Source organism: Phoenix dactylifera, chromosome 5, assembly GCF_009389715.1.
Source record: "Phoenix dactylifera cultivar Barhee BC4 chromosome 5, palm_55x_up_171113_PBpolish2nd_filt_p, whole genome shotgun sequence".
Lineage (NCBI taxonomy): Eukaryota > Viridiplantae > Streptophyta > Magnoliopsida > Arecales > Arecaceae > Phoenix > Phoenix dactylifera.
The window spans coordinates 7,963,746-7,982,556 of record NC_052396.1 but is presented as its reverse complement, the minus strand read 5'-3'; the positions used below and the strand labels follow the sequence as shown (position 1 = coordinate 7,982,556).

Genomic DNA, 18,811 nt, shown 5'->3' with positions numbered 1-18,811 from the left:
ATTTGCAATTTTACTTCCTTATTTATGGTGGAAAATTTATCCGATAAAGAGGAAGATTCATAATTTGCAGGAGGGAAGACAAAAAAAAAGGCTAAGAGTTAGTTAAAAAGGCAGAAAAAAAATCGACTAACATAAAAAATTCACAAATGAAAGACGTGAGTTGTGATGAAGCAGCAGTAAGGCCAAATAAATAAAAAGTGGGTGTCAACCAAACTGTCTTCCAGTGTGGGTGTAGATGTGATTTTTTGTCTACTGCTGATTGACATCAGCTGAAGCCTCCTTGGATTTGGAAAGAAATATCTTCTCATGAGGCTGAAGCACAATCATATCACCATCATACACCTTATTTGAAGCTCAGAGCTTGTACCTTATATACCTTATAGATCACAGCTAATTAAGTGATCTGAATGCAACTGCCAAACCAAATTAAAAGAACTAAATCCCATGATCATAGCATATCCAGGTGACCATTACAGGATGCAGTATTCTTTAGAATGCAGCTAAAAGTAAGATTACTACCAGCATATATAGGATGGCATATACCAGAGCTATCCAACAGAAACAGAAGAACCTCCATTCCTATAATGTGATTCACCCAAGGTGCTATGACATTGACAGTACCTATAATCATCAACATGATCACACAGAGTCATGTAATTTTATCGTAATCTATGGCTACGGACCCATTAGGTACAAGGAATCCACTTAATTATGCCCTAGAGGACAGTATGAAATGTCAACAACTTGAATAACCATGCTTGTTGGTCGCACAGGTTAATAGATACAGAAATTTAAAAAAATACTCTAGTTCTCTTATTTTTATGCTTGATTAATTACCGATGGATATGGTTAATTGTGAGTCATTTTATGTTAATGTATATGTTAATTGGGATATTTCTGAGTGCTACAAACAACAGTCATTGGAACTTGTGCATCGGAAGGCTTAAATATCCCTCTCAGCATGATCGATAAGCATGATCGATGTGGCTTTTGATTCTCTAACAGTCGTTACATACATTAAAAAAGAAAGAAAAAAAAAAGTTCAAACAATCCACTTGAAGCTAAACAAACCAGTTTGAACTAGCAAACTATGCTCAAAATTAGTTTTAAGTTGAGCCAAAAATTGATCCAACTCAATCCAGACTCAACTTGATAAAGTCTGAATATATTTAAAAATAATTTATGTGAATAAATATCAGACCATTAAATTAAGATTTTAATTAGCAATTTTAAAAGTTTTTGAATCAATTAAATGTTAATGCAATCTTGAAGTAAGCTTTTCAAGCTTGAATTTAATTTCAAACCAATCTTAATTAGGTCCAAGCTTAATCAAGATCGACCCAATTATACTCATAGCTTGGATTGTCAATTATGGGAATAAAAAAATAGCTATTGTAACGTTGGTAACAGGCAAGGGTATTCCCACATATTGTAATTTAAATTTGCCAATCAATGTCATAACTTACTTGCAAGATTTACTAATCACTGTGTTGTAATTTAAATTAGCGATCGAGGAGACGTCCCTACAACCTCTAGTTGGCGCAATCTACATGAATGTAAATCCTCTACAATTCTAGTTGTACAAACTTCTACAATCTAGGTATAAGCGTTGAATTTGCAACTCATACTTACAACAGATACAGAATTTAAAGTGGAGAAAAATCATAGTAACATGCTTTGAAATATATCAAAATTTGTCATCTGCTGGAGTCATGAGCAAACTTGACAGGTCACCCAAATACCATAGACACCACCCTAGTGATAGAAATTTGAACAATCCAAAACTCTGACAAGTTCTCATCTGCTGAATATTAAAGAACACCTTGCTGAACAAATAGATGATTATCATCAGGACTTTTAGAAACCAACTAGCTACCAATTGAGCATGATCTCATTCTTGTGGACTCAATTTGTTAAAAGGGCTAGGCATGGAATTTTCATGGTGTAGGAACAACATATGTATATGTGGATGGTCAGGAATACAAATAAAATGGTGATTCAGTTTGCACTAGATCCCTCACCTATAAATCTACATCAAATGCTTCTCTCAATAACGCTCTTTCTCACCACGGACCCTTCGCTGGTTCCTGTCCTTTTGAACTCTTTCATCTTGCTCATTAGCATCCCCTGCAGAAATGAAAAGTCTTTCTACCACATGAAACCAGAATACTCTTATTCACTTCACTTTGTGAGACTGGAGTGATGCTACCGTGACCCGCCATCAACCTTGATAGTCTGATAGATAAACCAAGCAATCACATCCAATTATACATGGCATTGCATATAATGAAAAGCCTAGAGCTGATCATAGCCTAGACCTCAAACCTAAACTATATTCATTTTTAGTCAGACTTTAGGCCAAGCTTTTAAAAATTTGATATTTTTTATGCTCAAGCCCGACCTATGATTAGCTCTAAAAGAGACATCAGAAACTGTATCATTTCGCAAATGGGATGTGCTTGGACAAACAATGTTGAGAATTCTGCGTACACAACATTACTTCTATCGGCACATCTCTAAAGATATTGTTGCCCAAAGTGATGCCTTACAGGCTAAATCAAAAATCTTAATGTAAAGTGGTTTGGGGTTGTCCTTTTGGTATTCACCACCTTACTTCGCATGAATCCACCATTGGATTGCCCACTGGTAGATTTATGCAGTGGATGATCCAATGGGGGATTCACGAGGTAAAGATACAACCTCTTATCACTCAAAACTTGTAAGTTTCTGGCTTCACACGTTTTGATTGATTGAAGAGGAACCATGGCTGAAAAAGAAAATTTACCCATTTCCCATAAACACCAGTACTTGCATCACAGTGGCATGAATGCCCAAACCTAATCGGGTGCGTGCTACGCTGCCGCCAATGGTGGGTGTACTTGTAGCCTTTCGGGCCGGCCGACCAACGGCATGGTATCTCCCTGCCAATAAAAAGGTGCAACGTGAAGTGATAGGAAGGAATGAATCAAAGGACAAACAGGCTGACGGTAACATTTAGAGTTCAAAGATTACAAACACAATCCCAAAAAATTGATATGAGACTAATCATGTCACAGAAATACACTTCCTTGGGGAAAAAAAATAATTGAGTACAAATCCAAACCAGACCCAACCCCAACAAGCTCCCCGCCCCGCCCCCCCCCCCCCCCCCCTCCAATTCACAGTAGCCGTTAGATCCCTGTGATGCCCTGGCCTTCGCGAGCAGATTGACCTAAACCGGTTCCCCATAATTCCTGCTAGGTTCTTGTGACTCAGGACATAAATCAAACACTTCCGGAATATTAAAACTTGTTCCTTTTTCGAGGAAAAAGGAACAATTATAGTAGCATTTCTTGAAGTTTTCTTCACATGAAATCCTTTTCACGTCAATTTCTTAGGAGGCACCTGATTGATTATTTTTCATGATAAAAACCATTATCATCCAGAAACAAAAAAAAAGGTAACGTCCACCGACTAATAAAGAGTAGGGAAAAGAGACATTTTTTAGAGGGAAAACAGCCATGTAGTGACATCCGTAGTCACAGTCAGCCCGCTATGGCAGTCACAGAGATTAACATTTCCACAAACACAAGAAGAGCAGCAGAAGGGAAGAAATGAGATGGAGGGTAGGATGAGGAGTAAACCCTAAGGAAAAGGAGGAGCGATCGGAGGAAGGAAAGGGGATGAGGCGACTTGGTCTTCACTTGTGTATCATCTGGGCGGCGGCAGCGGCGGCGGCCTGGTTCTCCTGCTGCTGCTGGTAGTTGAGGGGCCTCCGGAAGAGCATGATGTGCGGCTCCGGGCGGTGGATCGCGTAGTGCACCCAACCCCGGCTCTGCTGCACCCCGATCGCTCGCCACTCGTTCTGATCAATCGATTCCACCCATAAAACCCAGCATGGGCAAGGTCAGTGCCACTTGATCCAAGTGGCCAATAGATTTCGGAGAAAAAAGGGCAAAAAACAAAAGAAATCCTACGATCGGGGTGGAGATTGGATATGGATTACCTCGGACAGGAGGCGGTTCTTGGGGAGCAACTTCGCCACTTCAGGAGGGAGAACCACGTGCCTGCGATCAAAGAACGACATGCATCGAGAAGATTACGAGAAAGAAATGGATCTTTTGGAACCTCTAGTGTTTTAGTGGTACTAGAAAGAAGAGATAAAGGAGGAGATAGCGGGGGAAAGAGGGGACCTGTATTCATAGGTATCGTCGAAGTACTTCTCCGAATACTGGATCTGGCCCATTGCTCTCTTCTCCTCGATCAAATCTCTCTGAAAAAATTAAGGAAAAAAAAGAGCAAAAAATCAGATCGAATCCATCGTACTCCAATCAAAATCAGAATAGGAAATTAAAAAAATGGAATTACGAGCACGAAAGGAGATGCCCAAACCCTAGAAGCGTATCAGAGACCCGAGAAGGAGAGGGCGGACGCTCCGTTTAACGGGAGTGGGGCTCTGTTTTTGCTCCTGGTCTGTGAATAGGGATGGGATATTTAAGGGCTGTGATTTGACGTTGACGGGTCCCGTGGGCGGCCGGCTTTGGGAAAAAAAAATATAGCGAGCGGCATTTTGAAATTTGAAGTCGCGCTGCGGAGTAGCCAGGTTACAGTGTACCTGCCACACACGGTGACTCCTCTAGTCCTCTGGTAACGGTAAACAATTAATTGGTGGATGGGTCTGCTACAAGCCTACAATGTGACCCAACTTCAGATCGAATGGGCTTGGTTGAACCATAGAACCATATCCTAATCCATCCCTAAGAACTTGAACCCATACTGGACCTAAACTCAGATTTCCCTGTTAATGGCTCCGATTTGGGTCTATATTTTAGACCTAAAGTCAATTTGGGTTTATGCGCGGGTCCAATTGGGAAAATGAACTCAAATAGATCCGCTTGCGGAAATAATCAGCTGGGATGTGCATTGACATAATCATAATTTTCCATGTCTCTCGTTGTATTCTTTGCACATATTGAATACTGGGATCGACAATAAAAACATGTCATCATAACATAGTCAATCATTGGATTTATTTTTAGAGTGATAGGCACCATTTTAAAAGCAACAAAATGCACCCGAAAAGGATTTTTTTCTCTATTTTTTTTTTTTTTTGGCTCTCAACTGTGTGATGATGCTTGATTTACACTTTGGAGATATGTTTTGTGGTGTAAATCAATTTAATAGAGCACTTCATTAACATCAAAAAGTTCATCTAATCCTTTGTAATGATTAAAATAACCTAATAATAAAAATGTGGGAGGGGAAAGGAAGATGGTTATACAGATTAAGAGAAAGTTGTTCAAAAATCTACATTGCAGTCTTTGATTCAAAAATTCATTATCCCCAATCCCCTCTTCTAGTTGGATTTGGATCTGTCAAGACTCTTACTGTACCTAACTAGCAAGATAACCTGCGCTTCCGCGGCGAATTTTGATTACAATGTAATAAAAAGAAAAGAAAAGAAAAGTTAAATATTTTGCTTATTTTTTTAACCATAATAAAGAAGTTATTTTGTGTTCAATCAAGGAGCTTACATTGATTTTATTCTTAATCTGCCGTGGCCTCTCTGTTTGAATTGCAAAAGGAGAAGAGGTGATTAAATGAGATTTTTACTATAACACTTAGGATTTGGTGATGGAACATGAACAGAGAAAGATGAAAACCTCCCAGAAAAAAAGAGTGCAGTAACAAAAGCAAATGCTAATGGTCAAAGTATATTACTAGCTTGTGCTTGGTGATATTTTTAGGGGGTGTTTGGTAACCCCAATAGGATCACCATGGTGATCTAAAATCCCTGGTGATCCGAATACTGGAGTGAATTGATCCCTAGTGATCTAAGATCAATGTGTTGGTAGGCCATGGTCCAGTGATTAAAAATTCCTGAGTATCCATGAGTAATTGTTTGGTATGGTACGGGAATCCAAAATCACTGACCACATAATACCACAAATACCCCTGATATATCTTAGATGAATTTTTTATTTATTTTTAATTCTCATGAATTAAAAATGTAAGTCAATATGCTAATTTCTATAATAGCTCCATAATTTTGTCATATATTCTACTTTTAGTAGCCCTTATCATATATTTATTAATCATATAAAATATATTATAATAAAATATTAATATATTTATCAATATATTAATTATTAATATATTCTATAAAAATATATTTATTACGCCTATAAATTATTAATCTTATAAAAATATGTTATTTTTCATTATAGAATTAATATTTTTATTTATACTTATAATGGATTTTTTAATACTAATAATTATTTTGATTAGAAAAATAAGGTAAATAGGAGTAATATAGTAATATATTAAATATTTTCATTATATAAATATAAAATATAATAATATATTTCTACTATAATTTAAAATTATCCTTCCAAACGCGGTGATTTCATCACCTCCATCCACATCATTCTTGATCCCGGGACAATCACCCCATACCAAACGCCCCCTTATAGGCATGCTTTCTCCAAAAAGTTCAGATTTAACTTGTTTTTCAGAAGCTGAAATAGGAACATTTTTTTTTTGTGACGAGCATTTATTAAACATTTAGTAAAAATTACAAAGTGATAAGTGCTTGTTAAGGAATTAAAATTCAAGTTATTCAAAAAAATCTAAATTGCAAATTTTATAGGGAAAGGAAGGAGAAAGAAATGTTTGAATAATACAAAAAATCATGAAAATTTTTTAAGAATAAGCATGGACTGCAGTTCAATAATTTCTTATTAGACATGTACAAATTTTTTTTAATCTTTATTTTGATATATATTTAGTAAAAGGATACCTCCAAGGAAGAACTAGGCTACTGGATGTGCAGCTGTGATCCAGAGATCTTACCTCTATATAAAAAATAAAGCTCAGCTCTTTTTTTATATAGATAATTCATAAGCATAATATTAGTAAATTTTGCACAAATTTGTGACATAACTTTACTCCTTACCAAGGCTTTTTCTTTGTTTATTTTGGTTTTGATTTAGAAACATCATTACAGTTTGGTCATTAATGCCCTAATTTTTTTTGTTCGTACATGGATTCTCGTAGGAATAAACCGATGCAGGGTTTGTTTGGATAATTCTATACAAACCAACAAATAGAGAAGGCCTATTTCACAATATTCATAGAATTTTTTTTTAAAGTAGGCCGACCTCAATTGTTTAGAAGATATATGTTAAATGGCCAAATTCAATTTCTACAAGAGTTTCAGTTTAATCGTACAATTTTTTTTTAATAGATCCAGCGGTCTATGCCTTCACGACCCTACCATCAGGTCATTCAGTCGGGCCGAGTGGCCTTCAGACTGCATCCGAACCCGCTTTTGGGACGGACCGGGGTAAGTTTTGTCACGGTCTCACGGATCATGGGATTTCCTGCCCGTCACAATTCATTAGGGTTTGCGCGGGTGGGTTTGTTCACGGGTCGGGTCTAATTGGGTCGGATAATTTGTTCTCAATCTCCTGTCCGACCCGTTATTTATACCACCATGGGCTCATCCTTTCCCAATTGATCTCTCTCCTCTCCCCTCCTTCCGCTATAAGGAGCCCTAAAGCGGTGGAAAGAAGGGCGAGAAGGAAGCGGTCGACCGGCGGTCCTGGACTTCGCCGGAGGTGGAGGACTCGACGCCCTACCGGTCAGTGATCAGGTAAGCGCTAGCGGTTTCCTACCCTCTTATTTTTTTCCTTCCCCATATCGTTTCCCCTCTTTTTTATGTTTTTGCTTTTTTATTTTGGATTCAATAAATAAGTTTTCTTCAGTTATTTTTGATAAGATCATTTACTTCTTGCACTTGAAGGGGTTTTGTTAATTCAGCTAATCTAGTAGAATCATTGCAGCGAATAAAACTCTTCGGGGAAAAAAATAATTCAGTCTAAGGTTTGATGAAGAAACATAAAGAACAATTTAACGAAGAAAATGATCAATGGTGATTAGAAAACAAACTGAAGATGCCTGTTTTCTAATCCCATCGAAGATGTTGAAGGTTTAATAAGTTTCTAAAAGAGAACCTTTTTGAATAAGTTGTACTCTTCCAAAGAATTTTTTTTTGACGTGCTTTCTCCAAGCATGCAATTCTACTTGGAAAACAGATTCAGAAATTATACTCTATGGCTTTCTGAAGGTATGACTGTATGGAACTTAAAAATGAACTTGTAAGATCAAATCTGCTCCTCATTCTACCATGACTCCTTAAAACAAAGTTGAAGTTGACGCCAGTGTTAACCAATGTAGGGACTCATGTTTCAGCTTGCATAATATGTATATGAATGAAGGAATATAAAAGGATCCACTAGTGCATCAATGAGTTTGAAAGAAGTGTTAGATTTTTGCACAAAAGCACGAAACAAACTGGTGGCAAGTTTTGCTACTGGTTCTCTAATCTTGCAATCTCATCTTTTCTTGATTGTCCCCATCAGTATGTGTCATATTGGCCAAGTTCTTGCGGCATGCTCTAGGCATTTTGCAGTCAATTATGTTCGACTGGTTGAACTTTCTGGGGCAGCTTGGGAAGGTCTAAAGACTGCTAAGTAGGCTTTTCGAGTATCCAATAGTTAGAGTGAAGGTGGTTCTTGTTGCTGTTGTGTCTTGGATCCATGGGCCTCATGATAATCATGGATCGGACAGCCCTATGATATTCAATATAAGCACTATTGTCAACTCATGTGATTCATTCACAGCTTCCCATGCCAGCAGAAAGGGGAAATCGATCAGCAGAACGGCTGTCTGTTTGTGGAATATCATTAAGAGCTAATGAGAATGGGATTTGAATCTTCCTCTGTTATTGAGAATTTTGGCAAATATTTGGCTGTGATGTGTGTTTGTCTTCTTGTTATACTTGGAGGGTCTTAGCCTCTCCTTGCTAGCAAAAGAATAGTAGATAATTGCAAGTGGTGTATGAGCCGTCCAATTGAAATTATTTGGTTTCACCCCTTTGCTGGATTATCCATGCTAACTTCATTGTGGCATGACCACGGTTTTTCTCTTTAGCTATTGTTTGTGAGCTTTGGCAATTTGTCACTCTTCTTTTCTATTTATCTTTCCAAATGTAGTCTAATCTTTGATGTTCATTATTATTATTGCGTTTTATGATCCATAACTGAGCATGATTCATGACTTCCTCTTTGCAGCAGTTTAAAGATTTCTCAGCATGTCTTGGTGCACTATTGAATCTGATCCTGGTAGGTTGTACATATCAACTTTATTTTTGATATTGATGTTTTATTTTTGAGTCTTCTTATTATTTTGTAAATTTGAATTCAAGCAGCAATTCTTTCTAAGATTTGGAGCTATTATTTTCCTTCTGGCAATATTTCTTTTCTCAAATATTTTTCCAAGAGTAATTGCAACTTAGAAATATTACATATGAAAACCTAAGTAAAACCCTGTTTGTCATGGCAAATTTGTTCCATTTGATGAAAACAAGAAAATGCACAGTTTTTTTTTGTCAGCTAATAGTGTTAAAATTCTGAGGTTGACAGGTGGAATCTTGATTTTGTCATGAGGTTAATATACATCTCTATTGTTGCCAGGGTCAAAGCCACTTTCTAGTGTGGAGATCCTATAGTATGATTGTTTTTTTGTTATCCTGTAGAACTATCCAGATGAAAATTATATAACAGAATTAGAATCAAATAGATGAAGTGTTGAGGTGCCTTGAGGGTGTCATGTGATTGGTGTATGCCATGACGCTTCAAGGGAAAACTTTATGAAATGGAAAAATAGCAATTGATGTATGCCATGAAGCTTCAAGGGAACACTTTATCTGATGGCAAAATAGCCCATAATATTACATTGTTCATATATTTGTGCAATAAAATAGATCCAAACTTAAGATGATCGTGGCAGAGAAAAGAATGTGGTGATGGATTGATGCAAAATTAGGACAGATGGAGTAAAGAATGAGTTCTCTAAAGGAAGTGCAGGGACTTCACCAATTAGATAACCAAGTTATCATCTAACTAAGACGGAACAAGCATGTGACTTATAGATCTAAGGATGGTTTGGTAAGGAAAGTGAAGTTCGCCTCGTCGTTAGGATATAAAGTATTTAAAATTATATGGATGGGAGTTGAGAAAAATGGATTGGAAAGCTTGCTTAGAATCGATGTAACCATGAATTATTGGTGAAGGATTCATATTCTGAAAGATGTTTCCGAATAGTTCAGACTAATCTTGAAGGCCAATGTTTTCATTATTCTATTGTATGGTTACATATTGTGTGATATTAGCCTGGTATATCTATTTTCAAGATTCTCATCCAGTAACCTTGGTTTTTATCTTAACGGTGAGCTGGGAGGAGGGTTTGGAAGCCCTGTTGTGCGTTGCAATGCATTTGGTCAATGCATGTCGATCAATCCAACACAATATTGTATAACACATTTAGAGGTTTGGGATCTTAATAATTTCTTTTAACTCCCAAATGACCTGAAATAAATGTACAATCATAAGATCAGTCATTCCTCATTGAATCTATGACTATAGGATTGAATTAGGCAATAATATAAAAGATATTCAAGTGAAATAGGTTTCTTTTAATTAATACGTAAAATGTAATTTGGGGGAATCTTTAAACCATATCATAGTGTCTCATGTTTATGGATACGATAATAAATGCTTTTGACTAAGGTTGACATTTGATTAAAAGTAATCTCAAAAACATGCTTCCATAAAAATGGTAGACATAAATATAACCTTGATAAGATGGTAGCTGATGTCTTTATTATATATTAGAAAGTTCATAGTCACAATCATTGTCGGTCCCAAAGTGCAAGTAAAAGGCGAATCTTGAAATAAGGTTGTCAAACTATGAAATATATCCTACTTTGATTTTTGTTAGTGTTTGGGAGTTCCTTAAGCATTGTGTAGCAGTTTAATTTGATTGTGTTGCAAAATCAGCACGACTGACTTGTGCACCCCCATGTAGTGCTTCAATTACTTATACCAGTACATATGAGAAGTGGAGGAGTGTATAGATTGTCCCTGGCAAATGATGGCATGCATCTGCAACTGATAATGGAAATAAACATGCAACAGATGGCTAGATTTAGGATACCTAATAAACAATGTGTTGTCCTGGTGCTTGATTGGAGTTATGAAAGAGGTACGAGGCTACAAATGAAATGAAGTACCACAGGTCAAAATAATATGTATGCAGAAGAAGACTTGGAATGTATGAGTTTAGATTGAGGAAGTGAATATGAAATGGTGAAAAGGAGATTACTTGCACGCTTATAAGAAAGCAAATGGGAGGGAATCTTAAGGATATTGGTGATAGCTACAACTTTATATGGCTGGAAGCGTAATATGAGACATTAGTTAAAGATGCAAAAAGGCCAAATGTATAGTTATAAACAGGAAAAATAATTAGACTAATAGCCCATTGCTGTTAGGCATGGAAATTGTTAATGCAATGCTTATGTACCATGTGCACAAGTAATTCAAGAAGGAAATGGATGGGCCATTGCAAGGCAGTCTAAAAGGAGAAAGGATATCTGTAGGCTGTGACTTCTTTGGTTCTTTAGGGAGCAGTAAGTAAGGATAGGGCAGGGTTTGATCATTATCAAAATGGGAAAAGAATAGCAGAGGGTATGTGTGTAAGTTTCCAGCAATTGACTTATAACAGGAGATTAAAATGCATTTTGTGAGAAGAGAAATGAGAAAATAGTTTTACTTTGAAGAGTGGATAGAGCATGTTAGAAATATAATATGTTCAAATCCAAAATAGATATATCATGTAAAGAATATACGGTGATGCCAATAGAATGTCATCCTGCACAACATTGCATAATATAAATGAATATGCATGCTAGATCTTGAAAAAGAGAAATGAAATTGTAACATGCTTTATAATGAGGTGGGAACAATGTAACATTCTCTAGAGAAAAAAAATAAGGAGAAGAATTAGAACTTGAGAATTGATCCAATTGCCACATGGTATTAGATGGCATATCTTTTTAAGATGATTTGAAGAGTTCATGGAGACAATAAAGACAAAGAATATACATGTTGAGAAATTTGATGGTGGAAAAGTAAATTTGAGAACTTGATCTTAAAAACACTCTTCCTCGTATATATGGCAAAAGTAAATGATACTTGGGACTTTGAACAATTTTAATAGTAAGGAATGATGCAAAAGACATAGTAAGATTAAATTCTTATATATATGATAGGTGAGATGCAGAATGACAGGAGAGCCACGTCATTATCTTGGGAAGTGCATGGTAGAGTTCTGCAAGAGGCAATTTGGTGGGCATGAAGTGGGAAAAAGGTTTTAAGAAGGTATAATGACTTGCTAACACCAAGTAAAAAGTAACTGTCAGAAGTGTAAATATTAGCTGAAGCCAGGAAAGCAAAATTCTTATTCAATGGACCCACACCAATGACTTGTATTAAGCTCATACTCTTTTGGGCTTGTAACAAACAACTCAACTATTGGTATCTAGGAGGTTTCATGGTTTATGTTATTTGAAAATGTTATGGTGTTAATTAGATAAGGTCCCGATAGGTTGCCAAACTAGAATTATGGCGGAAAAGCTTGGCAGGTTGTGGATCTGAAATATAGCAGAACTAAAATTAATATATGGAACGCATTTTTACTGGCAATGATAATGAACTAGTGCCCTAAATAGAATGCATTTTTAGTGCAACCACAAGGTCCACAACTAACAGATCTTTTATTGGGACTTTATCTCAACTTATATTTAAATTATCTTTGGTCGCCCCTGCTTCTTTCCTAGCCCTTTGATGCCAAGCTAAGCACATCCATGCCACAACCTCCTCACTTTGTTACATGTGCCCATTTGATCTCGATTCGCTACCACTTGTTCTCAATTAGTGCGACCATATGCTTACACTGGTTTAGTCATCCTTCATCTCGTTCTTCATAGTTTCACCTGAATTCCTTCTCTGAGAATCTCCTTTTATGTGACTGGATCCTGATCCTCTTTATATCCCAAGATCTGGACCCCACAATGTTGCAGGCTCCCATTCAACCTCTACATAGTCAAGAGGCTTATGGTTATTAAACTACAATGCAAAGACAACCAAGTCTGACAATGTTATACTTTTTCTAGTTCTGTCTCTTTCTTTGCCTCTGTTTCTTAATTTTACTGGTTGCGTTTGCTGATGGTGGATGATCAATATCACCAAGTTGGCAACCACTTATGAAGAAAAGAGGTTTAGAATATGAAATTAATCTTGCTCAGGTGTCCTGACTTTTCAAGATGTTTGGATGAAACTATACTGAAACAGTTAAAGGATTAACATCAATGGAGTTTATAGTTCTCTAGGCATAGGTTCTCTATTCACTTGAATGATTCAATGACAGAAAAAATTCAAGTACTAGGATGTAAATCTGTTGTATGGCATCCATAGGTGCAATTGCTTGTTTCCCAAATTCATCATAGTTATTTTCGATGAGCTTTGGTTGGCTCACTGTGTAGCATACAGTTGCAGCCTTATTTTTATTGACAATACTATGGGAGTTGTTAGTTCGGTCTTTCAAATTTGCAGACTCCATCATCACAAGTTTATGGAAAAGTCGTGTATTGTTGTGAGAGTAGTATGACGAGCATGTGGCTTGATAGGAATATCATGATGTTCTGCTCTTGAGAGATTAAAAATAAAAAAAGTTGCAGTCACCTAAGTAACAAAATAAATGATAGTGAATCCAGATGCATTTCGACCTATTCCATTAAAATGCTGCAATTTCGAAATCTTGTTAGTTAATCTTTTGCATAATATCTCAATTACGAGCAAATGGTCGTATGATTTTGTTTTAACTAATAAGTCTATTACATTTTCCAGGTGTTTTTACTGAACTGATACAACAGATGCAAGTAAAAGGTGTTCAGGCAAGTTCATTACTGCCCTCTGTATTAGGTGCTTTTGTTTTAAATTATTTCAAAAAATTGGTGTTTGATTATCTAATAGTGCTTGATCGGAAATAAATATTCTGCATCATATTTAGTTATTAACATCAAGAACTGATTGCATCATGGTAATGAGCTCCCTTAGTTGTTACTGATGTTATAGTTGTTAGTTGTTGTCAGGTGTTTTGTAAGTAATCCAAAAGCATGGACCCTGGTAGTAGTTATTCGATTATAATGCATGGAGTGGGTGGCAAGCATTATTTCATCTGCTTTTAAGTTCCTTTTAGCCTTATAAAAATAATTAAAGATCAAATGGGATCTTTGAGATGCCAATTTTTAGCTGAATGTTTGATTAAAATCCTGTTGTTTAGTCCCCAATAATGTAGATATCACTTATTGTGAGAGCCTAGGAGTACTGCCTGACTGTGCTGACTTGAAACCATATTACAATCTTAATGTGCAGAATTTGTTAATCTTATACAGGTCTGGATGGTTAGGATTATCAGCAAGTTCTAAAAAAATGACTGGTGGATATTTCAAAAACCTAGGTTTCGATGCATGGCATAAAATGGAGTACACTGTGCCCTTTTTTCCTTTGGATAACAAATAGAGTCGTCGTCGTCATCATTATCATCATCATTATTTTTAAAAATGCATGTGGTGTTATAACAAGGTGAACAATTTGCACCTGGTAACTTTGATTTGCCTGTTTTGTTGCTGGGGTGCTAATGAATAATTTCAGTGTGTGAATGATTCTGCTAAAATTTTTTTGAAACAATCTCTTCCAAATTATAAGGCTGTTTACCTAAATATATTTAATTCCCATGTGCTTTAAGGAGACAAGGGGCATCTGTGTAATTTAACTATGACATTGCTTTTGTTATCATTACTCATTTAATGCATTGTAAATTAGAAAATGTCTTTTCTTAAAATGGTTCTGAATTATTAGGAATGGCACTCAGGTAACCTGCATGCTATATATGTATATATGTATTTGAATTTAGACACATCTATTAACTTTACTTTCTGTATTCAAGTATGATAGGTTACTGTTTGGGACCTTTTAAGACCGACTCTGATTTGACACTGGTGACTAACTTTGAATACAGTTATTGATTCTTTGCCAATGAAACTTTGGGCAACTGACAGGATGAAAAGGGAACTTTGGACAATCTGCCAGGCTAAATGGGTTCAATCTGGAAGGCCAGCCTACCATCGTTATTGCAGATTAAGTTCCTGCAGGTGTAGCAAGTGCTCTGAGATCCTGCTAGGTTGAGAAAGTGGCTTTTGAAAATAATTTTAACTATAAATAATAGATGTGTTAACTCCTTGACATAACTAAATCATGTCAAACAAGTGAAAGGAAGCAATGCCCTCGAAGAGAGGGCAAACTAAAAACATGTGTCTAGTAGTTTGTGGACAAGAATCAGGATATCGAAATTATTTAAGTTATGCAAAAATTATTATTCTATTGAAGATTAAAGAACTTCTAGAGATAACTCCAACTATGAGATTTGAGATTTAATGCTAGCCCTCTTTTCTGCCGGGTTCTGAGTCTTCTGAAGCTGTTCCACTTCATCAATCATATCTGTTATCCATGTCATAAGCTTGACGGTGTCAGAGAGGAGAACTATCTTAGACTGCAAGTAGAATAATGTATCTGAAAAACTTACAAGGCCGTGCAATCCAGTATAAGGGTTACAAACCAATGTTTGCAATACTCTGAAAAGTTAACATTATTTTGTTTATAAGTCTATCTTAGAAATCATACTGAGTACATACACCATTCCATCAACACAAGAGTAAATATCAGATTCCTGATTTCAAATCATTTATTTGCTAACTGTAGCTATATTCCTTAAGATCTGCTTTGTTTCTTAACATATTTTTTTTTTCTTTAAAAATTTCTAATGTGATGATTGTTAACAATGATTGATTATTTGTTGTCTTTAAGTATGTCAGTTTTAGGCAGAAAATGAGTTCAGCGGTAGTGGTATCTGTATGAAAAAGTGATAAGAGTTAGGGTGGATGTTGAAAGATGTAATATGTTGAGAGAGCATCTCATTATCCTTGCTAGAACCTTACACGTCATGCATCTGAAAGGCCCCATGTTTTGGACCTACAGTCCCATGCTTAGACTGAATGTCAGGGGAAAAGAAGTGGCTCCGTGTAACACAAAGATTGGGCCTGGAGGGGCATTTTTGGAATGGGAAAAGTGGAATCAAAGTCACAGAGGTGGAGATGTGGAAGTAATTTGAAGTCTGCAGCGTGAGTGGAGGTTGCGTATAAAAAGCAAGGTGGAGACACGTTGGCCACACCCCCGGCCTTTACGTTATACATAGTAGCAATTTTCTGAGCTTTGTTCCCTTAAAAAACTAGTTTGGCTATGAATCATGAAACATATACATGGATCCCTGGATTAATCAAACAGATGATAAACTAAATCAACATTTACATGGTTTGTTGCTTGTTTTCTTATTTATCTTCGAGTCAAATGTTTTATATAGTGTTCAACCTCAGTTTTTTTTTCCTTCTCCTTTTTAACTATAAAACCTCGAGCATTTTGGTGGGTCTAGTTTTTTGGCAATAGCTGTTGCAACTCTTTCAACATGGTTTATTTTGCTTTGCATTGGAAGCTTAATTTTGAAATTCTTTTGTCATTGAGCTTTCAACCATGGGTAGACATAAGTTGGTAAAACACTCAGGTAAAAATTGTCAAGGATGCGATTCTATCTTGAGGTTCATAATTGTTGAACTTTTAGTGGCTGTCTTTGTGTTCGTTTTGACCATTACTTGATTTATCACTGCAACATGTTTGCTATGGACGCTTCCTGATCCCTTACGAACTTCACAACTTTGATGGCTGCAATCTGTTTGCTGATTTTATATTATACTAAAACTTGATTCCTGTATTTATTTATTGATTTATTTCTTTTTCGACTATTAGGTGGAGGAATTGTATTCACTGGACCTTGACTTTCTGAACAATCTACGGTTTGTAATTGTTCCAGTGCCATGTTATTTCTGTTTATTATAATTTTATTTGTTCTCTCAATACAGTTGGTTGAATTGCTGTAATTTCTTGCAGGCCGGTCTATGGGCTGATATTCCTTTTCAAATGGCGACCTGGCGAAAAAGATGATCGGGTCGTAATAAAGGATCCAAACCCAAATCTATTTTTCGCCAGCCAGGTTAGCAGCATTAATCATTAGTTGCCATTTGGCTATCTGCTAATTACGCCCGTGTGTTATTTGGCTGATTTAGTCTGCCTTCAGGTTATTAACAATGCTTGTGCAACTCAAGCAATCCTTTCTATTCTGATGAACTGTCCAGACATCGATATTGGCCCAGAACTGTCGGTGTTAAAAGAATTCACCAAGAATTTTCCACCAGAACTCAAAGGCCTGGCTATCAACAACAGTGAAGCTATTCGAGCAGCACACAACAGCTTTGCAAGGCCTGAGCCTTTTGTCCCTGAAGAGCAGAAAGCTGCAGGGAAAGACGATGATGTCTACCATTTCATAAGTTACATACCTGTGGATGGAGTTCTGTATGAGCTTGATGGGCTGAAGGAAGGCCCTATCAGCCTTGGGCAATGCCCTGGTGGAGAAGGAGACATGGATTGGCTACGGATGGTGCAACCAGTGATACAGGAACGGATTGATCGATACTCTCAAAATGAGATAAGATTCAATCTTATGGCGATTATAAAGAATAGGAAGGAGTTGTATACAGCTGAACTTAAGGAGCTCCAGAAGAAGAGGGAGCATCTTCTGCAGCAATTGAATGATCATATGATTACAGGTAACAAGCAAAACCCTGCTGTCGAGGCAATAAATAAAGCACTTGCGGAGGTGGCCTCTGGGATAGAAAATGCAACCGAGAAGATACTAATGGAGGAGGAGAAGTTCAAGAAATGGAAAACAGAAAACATACGGAGGAAACACAATTACATTCCGTTCTTATTCAACTTTCTGAAGCTTCTTGCAGAGAAGAAACAATTGAAACCTCTGATTGAGAAGGCGAAGCAAAACTCATGTAGTCCTAGATGAACATTTTGCGATGTGGGATTCTCCAGATGACAAAGTGTTACTAATGGTTGCTAGGAAAGTTGTACCAGTGTCTCCTTTTTTTTTGTTGTGCAGTCTTATGGTAAAGGTTCGAGATTGCAGGATATTCATGTTCGAACATTTATTTATCTACTCAGAGAACTAAATCACTTTGTGTTCATGGCAAATTGTGGTCTATGAACTTGGTTAAGCCATTCCAAGTTGATTCCAGGAGCTTCTGAAACTGGTATTAATGTATACTACCTAATGGAACCCCGCCAAAACCGTTACAATGACCATTGTTTGATATGGAAATTCTTTCATTTGGAGCCTCATATACAAGAAGTACATTTCAAAATATTTTACATGCTCATAAATGCAAAGGTTGTCATGTGTGCTTCGCAACTTGTACATTTTCTTCCTATAATGAATCACAAATAAAGAATAGCTTACTATCAGGTAGGCCATAAAGGTTATTATTATGTGCAGATTTATTATTTTTTTTTTGGGAAAGGACTCACTGTCGAAGTTGATTTTTTTCAGTGAAATAGCCTTGATCTAGGGCATGGTAGTGGTGTGAAACCAAGTTTTAGTTCTGGCGGCCCTGCCAAATATGGAGCAAATTAGGAGGACGGCCAATGTTCTACTTTATAAATCAGCCATTGCCAATGAATATGAAAGTGCTCTCGGGCAATGGTTACGGCTGTTTGGGCCACCATACTGGAAACTAATGATCAACCATTTTCCATGATTTGCAGTAATTCTCTAGCGTACCAACTCCCTTTAGCCATGAGGGCAATGAATTTACTAGTCCCTCTAGTGATATCAGCCCCCTTGAGCCATGAGGGTAATGAATCCTTTACGTGCACAGAATAGTCTTCCCGTGCAGTACTTTGATGAATTGGAT

General features: G+C 36.7%; 2 protein-coding genes and 1 long non-coding RNA gene across 5 annotated transcripts; 1 reads left to right on the top strand and 2 right to left on the bottom strand.

Moving 5' to 3' along the window:
• Positions 1-1,768: 1,768 nt before the first annotated feature.
• Positions 1,769-3,146, bottom strand: LOC120110849. The gene is made up of 2 exons (XR_005511968.1): positions 2,786-3,146; positions 1,769-2,235 (listed from the first exon to the last, which is right to left on the bottom strand). It is a non-coding gene; the product is annotated as an uncharacterized LOC120110849 (long non-coding RNA).
• Positions 3,147-3,454: 308 nt separating this feature from the next.
• Positions 3,455-4,483, bottom strand: LOC103710352 (cyclin-dependent kinases regulatory subunit 1). Of its 2 annotated transcripts, none has more exons than XM_008796029.4 (4): positions 4,372-4,483; positions 4,173-4,252; positions 3,986-4,046; positions 3,455-3,844 (listed from the first exon to the last, which is right to left on the bottom strand). In XM_008796029.4, the coding sequence occupies exons 2-4, from the start codon at positions 4,223-4,225 to the stop codon at positions 3,680-3,682; spliced, it is 279 nt and encodes a 92-aa protein (XP_008794251.1). In that variant the 5' UTR covers positions 4,226-4,252; positions 4,372-4,483; the 3' UTR covers positions 3,455-3,679. The 2 variants fall into 2 exon arrangements, with proteins under 2 accessions (XP_008794251.1, XP_008794250.1); XM_008796028.3 differs by having other exon boundaries at positions 4,348-4,478.
• A 3,015-nt stretch (positions 4,484-7,498) lies between these two features.
• Positions 7,499-18,227, top strand: LOC103710351 (ubiquitin carboxyl-terminal hydrolase 2-like). Of its 2 annotated transcripts, none has more exons than XM_008796027.4 (6): positions 7,499-7,633; positions 9,117-9,164; positions 13,791-13,837; positions 16,803-16,849; positions 16,944-17,046; positions 17,131-18,227. In XM_008796027.4, the coding sequence occupies exons 2-6, from the start codon at positions 9,134-9,136 to the stop codon at positions 17,905-17,907; spliced, it is 1,005 nt and encodes a 334-aa protein (XP_008794249.1). In that variant the 5' UTR covers positions 7,499-7,633; positions 9,117-9,133; the 3' UTR covers positions 17,908-18,227. The 2 variants fall into 2 exon arrangements, with proteins under 2 accessions (XP_008794249.1, XP_008794248.1); XM_008796026.3 differs by having other exon boundaries at positions 9,114-9,164.
• The last annotated feature ends 584 nt before the right edge of the window (positions 18,228-18,811 follow it).

What these genes read in the sequence shown, in the direction of transcription:
- LOC103710351 (XM_008796027.4), top strand. Translation starts at nt 9,134, where the DNA reads ATGTCTTGGTGCACTATTGAATCTGATCCTG. An exon ending in CACTATTGAATCTGATCCTG is followed by an intron (nt 9,165 to 13,790) that starts GTAGGTTGTACA and finishes TACATTTTCCAG; the next exon opens with GTGTTTTTACTGAACTGATA. An exon ending in GACTTTCTGAACAATCTACG is followed by an intron (nt 16,850 to 16,943) that starts GTTTGTAATTGT and finishes AATTTCTTGCAG; the next exon opens with GCCGGTCTATGGGCTGATAT.
- LOC103710352 (XM_008796029.4), bottom strand. Translation starts at nt 4,225, where the DNA reads ATGGGCCAGATCCAGTATTCGGAGAAGTACTTCGACGATACCTATGAA. An exon ending in GACGATACCTATGAATACAG is followed by an intron (nt 4,047 to 4,172) that starts GTCCCCTCTTTC and finishes CTTTGATCGCAG; the next exon opens with GCACGTGGTTCTCCCTCCTG. An exon ending in AGAACCGCCTCCTGTCCGAG is followed by an intron (nt 3,845 to 3,985) that starts GTAATCCATATC and finishes TCGATTGATCAG; the next exon opens with AACGAGTGGCGAGCGATCGG.